General features: G+C 56.6%; 6 protein-coding genes across 6 annotated transcripts; all 6 read left to right on the forward strand.

The window, feature by feature from the left end:
• Positions 1 to 569: 569 nt before the first annotated feature.
• Positions 570 to 965, forward strand: SCHCODRAFT_02508133 (ankyrin repeat protein; the record flags this gene model as incomplete). Its single annotated transcript, XM_050343202.1, has 1 exon — positions 570 to 965. A coding segment is annotated over one exon (396 nt), but the record flags the coding sequence as incomplete, so codon positions are not given.
• A 477-nt stretch (positions 966 to 1442) lies between these two features.
• Positions 1443 to 1649, forward strand: SCHCODRAFT_01064138 (ankyrin; the record flags this gene model as incomplete). Its single annotated transcript, XM_050340960.1, has 1 exon — positions 1443 to 1649. A coding segment is annotated over one exon (207 nt), but the record flags the coding sequence as incomplete, so codon positions are not given.
• A 412-nt stretch (positions 1650 to 2061) lies between these two features.
• On the forward strand, positions 2062 to 3319 carry SCHCODRAFT_02331752 (uncharacterized protein). The gene is made up of 2 exons (XM_050342397.1): positions 2062 to 2125; positions 2180 to 3319. Exon 2 carries the CDS (start codon positions 2206 to 2208, stop codon positions 3187 to 3189), a length of 984 nt encoding a protein of 327 aa, XP_050199021.1. The 5' UTR covers positions 2062 to 2125; positions 2180 to 2205; the 3' UTR covers positions 3190 to 3319.
• Positions 3320 to 4868: 1549 nt separating this feature from the next.
• Positions 4869 to 5613, forward strand: SCHCODRAFT_02331780 (uncharacterized protein). Its single transcript, XM_050342398.1, has 2 exons — positions 4869 to 5050; positions 5105 to 5613. The coding sequence occupies exons 1-2, from the start codon at positions 4965 to 4967 to the stop codon at positions 5508 to 5510; spliced, it is 492 nt and encodes a 163-aa protein (XP_050199022.1). The 5' UTR covers positions 4869 to 4964; the 3' UTR covers positions 5511 to 5613.
• A 633-nt stretch (positions 5614 to 6246) lies between these two features.
• SCHCODRAFT_02669152 (uncharacterized protein) lies at positions 6247 to 8452 on the forward strand (the record flags this gene model as incomplete). The annotated part of the gene is made up of 5 exons (XM_003030725.1): positions 6247 to 7041; positions 7206 to 7398; positions 7730 to 7758; positions 7805 to 7836; positions 8293 to 8452. The coding sequence occupies 5 exons, from the start codon at positions 6247 to 6249 to the stop codon at positions 8450 to 8452; spliced, it is 1209 nt and encodes a 402-aa protein (XP_003030771.1).
• A 533-nt stretch (positions 8453 to 8985) lies between these two features.
• Positions 8986 to 10788, forward strand: SCHCODRAFT_01172690 (ankyrin; the record flags this gene model as incomplete). Its single annotated transcript, XM_050341171.1, has 4 exons — positions 8986 to 9022; positions 9481 to 9744; positions 10210 to 10486; positions 10764 to 10788. 4 exons carry the CDS (start codon positions 8986 to 8988, stop codon positions 10786 to 10788), a joined length of 603 nt encoding a protein of 200 aa, XP_050199023.1.
• Between the last annotated feature and the right edge of the window lie 18 nt (positions 10789 to 10806).

The following is a 10806-nucleotide window of genomic DNA, read 5'->3' on the forward strand; positions in this document are numbered from 1 at the left end:
ATCGCCCCGTGCCCGAAGCCGTGATCAGCATGGTCGGCTCGATGCTTGTCTCTGTCGACGGGGGTACTGTGCGGCTTGCGCATGCCTCTGTTCGCGACTTCCTTCTCGGCCTCGCACCTGATTCACCGTTCTACGTCTGCAAACACACAGATTACGCCCTGATGGCTCGTACCGTCCTCGCATACCTTTCTGCCATCGATCAAATAGCCTTCCTTGATCCCAACTCCCCTCTCACCTACACGTGGGTCTGCTACGTGCAAAAGGCAGGCAGCAAATTCTACAACGATCTCTCGAAGGAAGTAGCTCCAGTGATTAGCAAGGTAGCCGTGCACCCCATTGGGACAGCTGTGCTCAACCAATCGCTCCTAGTTGCTGCTATAATCGGCCACCACCAACTGGTTGCAGCGCTTATTGATGACGGCGGAGTCAAGGTCGAGTGTACAAACATCGATGGTCAGACGCCTCTTCATATAGCCGCTTTACGTGGCCACCTCGGTGTTGCTAGCCTACTCCTCCATCGAGGTGCTGCGGTGACTGCGCGAGACGCCGAACAGTTCACCCCCCTGATGATGGCAGCTTATTATGCTACAGAGGATGTTACTCGCTTGCTCCTTGACCAAGGGGCACATATTGAGGACTGCAACGAGCACAGCTGGACCTCACTACACCTAGCAGCTCAGGAAGGACATCTCGACATTGTCACTCTGCTCCTTGTGCGGAACGCCTCCATTTCCGCGAGAACCGATAAGCAGTACACGCCGCTGCTGGTAGCAGCTAATCACGGTCGAGAGGACGCCGTTCGTTTGCTCCTTGACAAGAGGGCCTGCGTCGAGGACTGCGATGAGGAGAGCTGGACCTCACTTCACATTGCATCTTACGGGGGACACCTCGGCATCGCCAGTCTGCTTCTGGAGCATGGTGCATCTGTCGACGCGCGAAACGAGCAGCAGGCTACGCCGCTGTTGGTAGCAGCCTCGCAAGGTCGGGAGAACGTCGTTCGGTTGCTCCTCGAAAAGGGGGCGTGCGCCGAGGATTGCGCCGATGATGGCTCGGCTGTCTTGCACCACGCGGCTAAAGGGGGACATCTTGGTATTTCGCGCTTGCTCCTGGAGCACGGTGCATCCGTTAGCGCGCGAACGAACAAGCAAAGCACACCACTGACAATAGCGGCTGCACACGGTCGAGAGGACGTTGTTCATCTGCTCCTCGACAAGGGTGCCTGCGTCGAGGACTACTTCGAGAAGCGCTGGACCTCACTTCACTACGCAGCTCAAGGGGGACACCTCGGCATCGTCAGTCTGCTTCTGGCGCATGGTGCATCTGTCGACGCGCGATACGAGCAGCAGGCCACGCCGCTCTTCTTAGCAGCCACGCAAGGTCAGGATAACGTCGTTCGGTTGCTCCTCGAAAAGGGGGCCTGCGTCGACAATTGCGATCAGGGCGGCCGGACTTCCTTGCACTTCGCGGCCTGGCACGGCCATCTCATCATTGTCAGCATGCTCCTCGAGCGAGGTGCGGATGTCAACGCGACGGACGTACACCACCACACACCTCTGCATGATGCCGCGCAGAAGGGTCATGCCGAGATTGCCAAGCTTCTCGTTGACCGAGGTGCCGCGCTCGAAGCCCGTAGCATGTCTGGATGGACACCGTTATACCTTGCCGTATGGGACTGCCAAGAAAGCGCTACAGCGCTTCTGCTGAGCCTAGGCAGTGACTTGCGAACACGCGCCGATGACGAGACGACCCTACTGGACGCCGTGGGTCGGAGTCCATCATTGTCAGAAGACACTGAGCGACGTACGCGCGTCCGCGAATTGCTCAAGCGAGCGGGGTGCACAGAGGAGACGGGAAGAGTACCGTTGATTAAAGGGGTATCGCCGGAGAGCGCCAGAGCCGCGAGTTCGTGAGGTACGCCGCTGAACAATTTTTTTTGCATGACGAGTTACTCACCAGTTATACACCCATCAGTCACTGTGAGAGAACCGATGACTGGTAGCGAATTTCACGCGGAAGATGCGTCGCTGCCGATGGAAGGATCTCAAGAGGGAGGGTTTGATGAGATAAGGCAGTGGACTGCTTGGATTGTCTCTCCGCTCGCTACTGAAGAAGCACGAGCAAGTCTGCATGTACAGATTTGTTTGTTCATCTCGTCTTGCTAATGAATCATACACTGTAGATACTCGTCAGAGCCTACAATCACGGATGATGCATAGAGCGTACCGGTATATCGCATTCATACGTCGCCGTCCATCTTCGCCTCCTAGACCGGCCCACCGCAGCCTGGGGACGGGTATGCCTTCCTACAGTATTTGCCCTCTTCTTTTGCCATGTCGGTGCTCACTTGGCGCATCCAAAATTGCGCGTTCCGTCCTTCGACCTCTCACTTCCTCGCCCCGCCCCCTCGCCCTCGTACCCCCTTTACCGCACCTACGCGAACACGCAATGGATCTCCTTCGTGATGCGCATCCAGTCCCACTTCTCTCCTGCACTCGACTCGTACTCGTTCCCCCTTCCTTCCACGGTTCTCCCGCCCCAACCCCTCCTCTTCCCCTGCGCACCACCATCCATCCTCCCTTCTCTCACCCATCCCCCGCTTCTTCGCCTCACCCCGGACCCCTTCGTCGCATCCCTCGCGTCTTTCTCTCCACGCATCCATTCCATCTTCCCACGCACCACGCACCTTCTCACCTGAGACCCTCTCATACTCAACCCCACCCGTGGTTTCTGTTGAAACCCTCTCTCCGAGTCGGCCCACGCCGCGCCTTCACCTCCGTCTGCGCCTGCGCCTCCTCTCCTCTACATTCGCCGCAACGACCCTCACCTCTTCGTCCCTCGCTTTTGTGGCCTTCTACATCCCTCTCAGCCGCACCCCACGGCATCGCGCACGAGCCTCTACACCCCTCGCGCCCCCTCTTCCCCTCCCACTCGTCGTCCTCTTTCTTCCCCTCGCGCCCCCCCTTTCGCCACTCTCTCCTCCCCGCCCTCGCGCACCGTTCAAAAACACTCTCCCCGCTCCGAGTGCCGCGCCTTCCTCGCTCCTCGCAAGCGTACGTCGCTCGTCGCACCTCCGCAAGCGTACGTCGCTCGTCGCACCTCCGCAAGCGTTCACAGCCTCCGTCCTCCCTTGCGCCCTCAAAAGCATACGCTTCGCTGCGCTCCTTTATACGTCTCACATTCGAGTATTAGTTGGGTTTGGGAAGGTGGATGAGGAAGGAAGGGAGGGAAGAGGATGAAGAAAGGGTGGGGGAAGGGAGGGCGAAGGGAGTGGGTATGGGAAGAATCTGACGCGCGGCCAGATTGAACTAGGGGCACGTGGAATTGGGAGTGGATGCGATGAAGCGACGTTTGGAGAGGGAGGTGAGGGGGCATTTGACCAGGGGGAAGGGGAAGCAGGTTGTAGGGGGTTACTCGGGAAGATGCGCAGGTGGCGTTCGGATTTGGGCTGATGGCAGCAGGCGACGGCACAAGTGGTAGTGAGTGGACGAGGGACGGACGGAGGACGGAAGAGTGCTCGGGCTGGAAAGCACCGATCTCGTCCTCCAAGGCCGCCATCGTCGTTGCGTTGAGACAAGAGGTCCAGGCAGTCTACGGACGGCTAAGTTGGGCGCATTCAGAAGATCACAGACGCCCAAAAGCACGGCTCAGGCAAGATCATGAGGGGAGAATCGACGCGTCGACGCGTCGCGAGGATAATGGGCGGAGGCAAGAGGAGGCCCGGCATCCCCGGTCCGATTGCGCGTGTTGATCCCGATTTGGATTATCCATTATTCTTCTTCTCGACCATCACGTCGTCGGCCATCTTCGACTCTACGTCTTCCTTTTGTTATATTTTCTCGACGAATATAAACGTTTTTTATCTCTGGGAGGCATGATTCTGATCTATGGCTGGCTTTTGGCGCGACCGACGAAATGACCGCTCCTGCGGAGGCAGGATGGAATGACAAGAACGCCTACAGTCAGTACCTTCGTATTGGCACAAATAGCAAGGGGAAGCGTAAGAGGCCGGTTGACTGTCCCTGTGATGAGTGCTGAGCGCTCCTGGTAATCGGGACGGTGCGTCGTGGCCTGCTGTTCGTGCGCGCAATCGCTGACGTTCGGACAGATTACCTCTCGCAATGTTTCGCCTGAGGGGGGTAACCTCTCGAGTGAAGTGGTCATTGCCTACGCAGAAACATGACAGAAGGAGCAACACACTCTCTAAAGCACCCTCATGCATACAAGACTTCCAGGCGAGCAATACCGTTCCTGCCTCGATATGCGGGACTCTCGCGAGCTTCCCTTCCCCTCGTCATCTCTATATGGCTACAACACCTGCTGATAAGACCTCAGTGGCGCATTTGGCATGTCCTCCGCATTCTCGTCCGCGTTCGCGTTGCTTGATCATCGCGTAAGGCGGTGAGGCGCCATTCCCTCTCGACCATCCGATGACTGACTTTGCGAAGTTCCCCGACGGTCATGTCTGACCCTCTTCGATTGCGGCTCTTCCAAACAGAAGCACAAGACCCGCGGAACGTTCACACAAAGCGGAGGAGGCGAGCGATCATCGGTGCTGGACCTACAGGTACGTCTTCCTCGCCCTTCCCCTCGCTACGCATTCTGATGGTTTTCATGCAGCGCTAGAAGGCTTCTTATCCTCTCATCTCATATCTAGAACCAATCCCTCGCCCAATGAACGGAAATTTGGAACGTCGTCCTCGAAATTCAACGTCACTTCAGGTCCATCACCCACCGCATCCGACGCGCCCTCGCCCGCGCTTGGACCTCACTGAGCTCAAGAAGGACATCCCAGAGCTTCATGCGGAGTCTCAGCCCGCGCGGTGAGCGTTGTCGTCCTCGCCAACTTCGGGAATACGGCCAGAATCGTGGGAACAACAATGTATGAAAGAAGATTTGACTGTCGAACCTGACTTGCGTATCTTGCGATATACGCTGGTCTGGGGAGCTTCGCATACTTGGCGGACATGACAGAAATGATTGCTCATCGACGACAACGTCGTCGGTCGGGCGCGCTTGAGACGATCACACGCGGATGCCGTCTATGGACTAGGTATCTGTTATTCCTTTTGCTTGCCAAATTTCCGCACGCTCACAGGTTGCCCAGCCAGACACGCGAGCATACGCCTGGTTCATATGCGAGCATACGCCTGGTTCATACGCGAGCATACGCCTGGTCCGGTACGCGAGCATATGCTCGGCCCAACAGTCAATCACGCGAGTACTCATCAAGCGCTCGCCCAAGGTTCGCCATATATCGCTCGCGGTGTCTCACGCCATTCTTAGTCTCCACACCTTGCGATGGTTGCTTTCAATACTCTCTCCTTCTTGTGGTTGGTGCCAGTAAAGTAGTCTTTCTAAGCGCTCACTATGCTCTCAGGACGAGCCGGACGAGGACATCACCTTGGTATCATCAACTACACGAATCCTCGTCCATAATACGCCTCGTGCAGAACACCCTCGGCTTTCCTAGAGCCAGAGAACGTTACCCTCGACCATCGTGGGCAGTCTAAGCTAGTGCTGGCGGCGGCAACATCGTCGAGGGGTGACCCGAGTATCTTCGAAGATTCAGCGGCTGACTCCTTCGCGTCAGGTCTCTGTACGTAACATCGTTGAGATGTTTATCGATGCGCCTCAAGGTGTCGACCGTCTGTTGCCGACAGTATCAGCGGCGCCGACTTTCGTGTTCGAATGCGCGCCGTCACACATACGTGGGCCTCATTCGCAGATGGTCCCCAGCGCCTCAGGCTCTCGAGGTTGGGCGTGTATACTATATCTTAGGTAACGCAAATGAAAATCTCGTTTCTTTGCTTTTATTCTCGGCATGAACTTGTCCATGGTGAGGAGGTAACTAATGTCGACTCGGCATATGGTTTCCCTTCCTGGGCCTTCATTAATGCACACAGGTATGACGAAGTACGAGCACTGCTAGGGGCTGCGCTATCGACTGCTACAAGTTCCCTGCGGCGCTACCTAGCATATCATGCCGGGCAGGCGGGTCGATGCAGACGCGCCTCGCGTATCTTCCGACCCAGTCAAGGCTTCGGAGCAGGGACGTACGGCGCAGGGATCCTTCCCTCGGCGCTTATCGATGGGTGCTATGCGTGCGACCTGATGTTGTATTGCCCATCGTCCTTCTCGAGATGCTGTGCTGGCACGAGGCCGGCGAGCTGGCGTACACCAGGTGGGCGATCCTCTCCTTCTTTCTGACCTTCATCGTCGATACTGAACGTGGGTCCTTCAGTCGCAATGTCTGATTCTCCTACCTCGTCTGCGGGGCATCGTCCCCTGCGCGATCGCCTTTTACCCTCGTGGATCTTCTGCTACTTCGCGGGAGGCCGTGCTTCGTCATCGGCGCCTGTCGCAAGCTCTGCGATCGCCTCGTCGACCACGGCGGCTGGCGACGAATTGGATGGCCCTCAGCCTCATCTTCGTTCGCCAGCGTCCACTGTCGCGACCTCTCCTTCTACCTCACCATCGCCTGGCAAACGCCCTGGGCTGCGTGAGCGAGTATCGATCTCGCACCTATACCGCCGTCTGTCGCGGGCGCTCTCTCCCTCATCGCGCGGCTCTTCGCACATCCCGTGCTTGCCCGAACCCGGACCTGCGTCGGACGCGCTTCAGGCGCCGCCATCACCCGGGCCGTCCACGGATGGTGCAAGCCCCAATCCTCCTACTGGCTCGCTCATTCCACCGCCCGCCTTGGAAGTTATCGCATCCTCAACTGACGTCTCGCACGCGCCTATCAACACCTCGAGCGCATCCGTCGACGTTCCCGATGTGTCCACCGCCGACCCTTTGACCGAGATGTGGAATGAGGCAGTGGTGGAGTGGCAGCGGAAGACGGGCCTTGACCTGACAGCCCCCGACGCTGTGCCTCTCGACTCGAAGGAAGCCCTGGTGATGTTTATTGCGAAGATGGAGGGTGAGGTACAAGGATTGCTCTCGACCGGCCGATGGAGCTGCATCCGCGACAAGTTCATCTCGTTCGCACGCATCTTGGAGAAGCTCTGCATCCCTATAGGTGAAGGTCTTGGTTCGACGGTGAGCCTGATTTACCTGCCTTTGATACTGGAATTTTAGCAGCGCGTTCGACGGCAGGCCTTCCCTCCGAGCAAAGCCATCTTCGCGGCAGTGGGACTAGTCCTTAGCGTGTGTCCTCTTGTTGGCGTTGCACGAGTTGAATTGATGATCTGACATGAATTCAGGCGACCATTCGAGCTCACGAGGAGCTCTTGCGTATCACCGATGTGTTCGACGAGATCATGATGCACCTGAAAGTCGTGGAAATTGTCGCTGCACTCCCAGGGACGCTTCTGCACGACACATCCGTCGAGTTGTTGATCCAGATCATCGCCGTCCTCGGAGTTGTCATAGAGGTAGTGCGGGAGAAATTCGCAGGTACACGCTAGGTCAGCCCTTCCCGAATTGTGTCACTGATCGTGCAAGTAGGTCGGGTTTGGAAAGCTCTGATCGATGCACGACCGCTCTCCGACGCTTTACAGCGCTTGCGGAGAGTAACCTTGCGACACCATGAAGCGATTGTGGTGGGCGCGTATGAAATGGTTACAGACTTCGTGGCCACTGAGGAAGTGGAGAGAATGAAAAAGTGGCTTGATTTTCACTCTGCAGATTCCTCCCGCAGAATGAGCAACCTGCTCAACAATCGTGCATCGATGACGGGTCTGTGGTTTCTGGAAGGCCATGATTTTGCGGACTTCATTCAATGTAGAACGAAGATTTTATCTATTCAAGGCCAAGGTGAGCCTCTTCCGAGCCATTGATAGTGTTACACGGCCTCACGCAGTTGCCAGCTGGCTGCGGAAAGAGTACGCTCATGTGAGTTGTGAATGCGCAAGAGCACCATCGGTTGCTGACAACGAGTAGTGCCGCTACAACTCGTCACCTTCGGGCTTACTGCTCATCCCGCGGGTCCAAACATATCGTCCTCTCTCATTTCTTCGATGCGACGGACAGCTCGCGGGGCAGAGACCTCAACTCGCTTCTCTCGTCATTTCTCTGTCAACTCGCCCTCGCTGATCACAGCTACGCGAAGACTCTCGCCAAGGCTTGCTCTCGCTCTTCTGGGATGTGCTTTACACACAGCGACATGATGGAATCTTTGTGCGGGATGCTGGGGAACAATCCAGACATACTTGTGTACATTGTCGTTGACGCGCTGGACGAGGCTCTCGAGGAGGAGAGTGCCAAGATCGTCTCTGTCTTGGAGCAGCTCCTATCGTGGCAAGGCGTGTTTTTATTGATATCCGCCCGGCATACATATTTGAACGACAGGAATTTCTGCTGCACTTCCGTCGTCATCGACACGATCAAAGCCAATACTGATATCTGTACTGCTGTCGACCACGAATTCGGTGAGGGCGGGTTGTTGGCAGGCAACTCGGATACCGACGCACTACGAAAGAGGCTAATGCAGGGCGCAAACGGCAAGTGAGTGATCGAGATCTCATTCCTTTCTTTGTATGGAAATTAACACTTTCAGCATGCGGTGGGCATCACTCGTTATACAGCAACTTCGGAAATACGCCAACTGTCCTTATATGCTCGAGGAGATAGCGGAGAAACTTCCGAGATCGCTGGAGAAGCTATACGCGGAACGCCTCGCTGCAATGCACTCCCAATCTGAGGGCTTCGAGCGTTCTCGCCGACTCCTCGCGTGGATCCTCTTCTCGGAAGAAAGGTTGGACGCGCGGCATCTGGCGCGTGTCTTGGCTTTCGATTTCAGCCAACGCATGCCAACGTACAGACCTCGCTGGCTGACAGATCGGCCTGTCTCAGCTATCAGAGCGCACATCGACTCGATGTTCATCTCCACAGACAACGAGAACGACGTTCGCTTTGCCCATGCCTCTGTTCGAGATTATCTGCGCAATATTCCCACAGATTCGCCGTTCTATATGTCCCCCCATGACGCTTACTGCCTGATGGCGCGAACGAGTCTTGCGTACCTCGTCGCCATCACCAATGATGCCACCATCAAACGTGACAAACATCTACCGCACCAGTGGGTGGCCTGTATATTCAGGATGACTGCTCACGCTAGTCTCGACTCTACTCTCCTAGAAGACATTCTTGCCGCCCTGGACAGCATACCCAAAGAGGGTGCCAGCGAGTTCCTTGATCCTGCTTTACTAGTCACCGTCGTGATTGGGCACGAGGAATTGGCCAGACATCTCCTTCGCAGTGGTGCCAATCCTAACAATCCCTTCTCCTCCCACTCTCTGAATGGCACATTTATCCGTTCCGAGGTTCTACTCTCTAAGCAACTGTCTCGTAGCCGAGGGCAACTCACAAGATTCTACAACGCCATCTTCACGGCTCTTGATGTTGCAGCCGACGTTGGTTCCCTGGGAATGATACGCCTGCTGCTCGAGCACCGTGCTGCCGTCAATGGTGTCATAGCCCATCCGACCTCCCGTGATGGTTATAGAAGCCACCACCAAACTCCCCTCCATCGTGCAGCTAGCATTGGACACCTGAATGTCGTTCATCTCCTGTTGGAACATGGTGCGACCGTGGCTGCGCGGGATGTAAACAAGCGGACACCGTTGATGCTGGCCGCAGAGGGGGGACACGTCGATATCCTTCGCGTCCTTTTCGATCACGGCGCCAATGTGGATGATCGTGATTGTTTAGGTCATACGGCACTCCATCGTGCGGCGGAAAAGGGGAGCGTCGCCTCTGTCAGCCTGCTTTTGGATCGAGGCGGCGACATAGCGGGACGAGGTCGTTGTGGCGAGACACCATTGTATGAAGCGGCCAGATCCGGTCACGCACACGTCGTTCGCTCGCTCCTCGACCACGGCTCGCCGATCGACGACACCGAGGGCTCCGACCGGACCGCCCTCCATATAGCGGCTCGATATGGCCGCGTCGATGTTGTCGACCAGCTTCTTCAGCGAGGTGCCGACGTTGACCGAAGAGATATCCGAGACTTTACACCCATATCGATAGCTGCCGAGTTCCGCCATGAACGCATTGTTCGCCTCCTCCTAGATCAAGGCGCGTCCACAGGGGATGTCGATAGCAGCAGCATCGCCCCCATACGTTATGCGGCACAGAATGGGAACCTCGATCTCGTGCAACTCCTTTTCGAACGAATTACCAACCCTGATACACAAGAAGTGCTCGACGTGCTTTTGAGATGGGCCGCTGCAGGAGGGAACCACGAGATAGTTCTTCTGCTTCTAGAGAAAGGTAGTCATATCGAGGCATGCGATGGAAAGAGCCGCACTGCGCTGTACTTCGCTGCCCATGAAGGGCATCCCGAAGCTGCGCGTCTCCTCCTGGAGCGAGGTGCTCTCGTCAATGCGCGCGATCGCTTCCTGTACACCCCTCTCCATCGTGCGTCTGAGCGGGGGCACTCCGATGTCATCCAAGTCCTTGTCGAGCACGGCGCGGAGGTGGAAGCACGAGACATCGAAGGACGAACTCCCTTGTACCACGCAGTCTGTCACAAGCACGAGCGGTCTGCTGAGTTTCTGTTTGAGCTAGGTTGCGACCGCGACACACGCGCAAGGAACCGTACGACGCTTCTGGATTGCATTATGTGGAGGGCGTCAGAAGATCGATCAGGTTACGCGGATCGCTTGCAAGAAGTACTCATGCAGGCTGGAGTGGCGAGGACGGGGAGGAGGCCCATTGATGTACAGTACCTATGAGGGAGGATGCCGCGGAGACAGAGACCGATACATACGGTGCGTCACGAAGCGACATAGGCTTGATATTTTCTGAACGTCGGAAAGGTCGCTCGCGTTCGTCTGGCTGTGAGTATCCATATCACATTCC

This window comes from Schizophyllum commune, assembly GCF_000143185.2.
Source record: "Schizophyllum commune H4-8 unplaced genomic scaffold SCHCOscaffold_8, whole genome shotgun sequence".
NCBI classification, from domain to species: Eukaryota; Fungi; Basidiomycota; class Agaricomycetes; order Agaricales; family Schizophyllaceae; genus Schizophyllum; species Schizophyllum commune.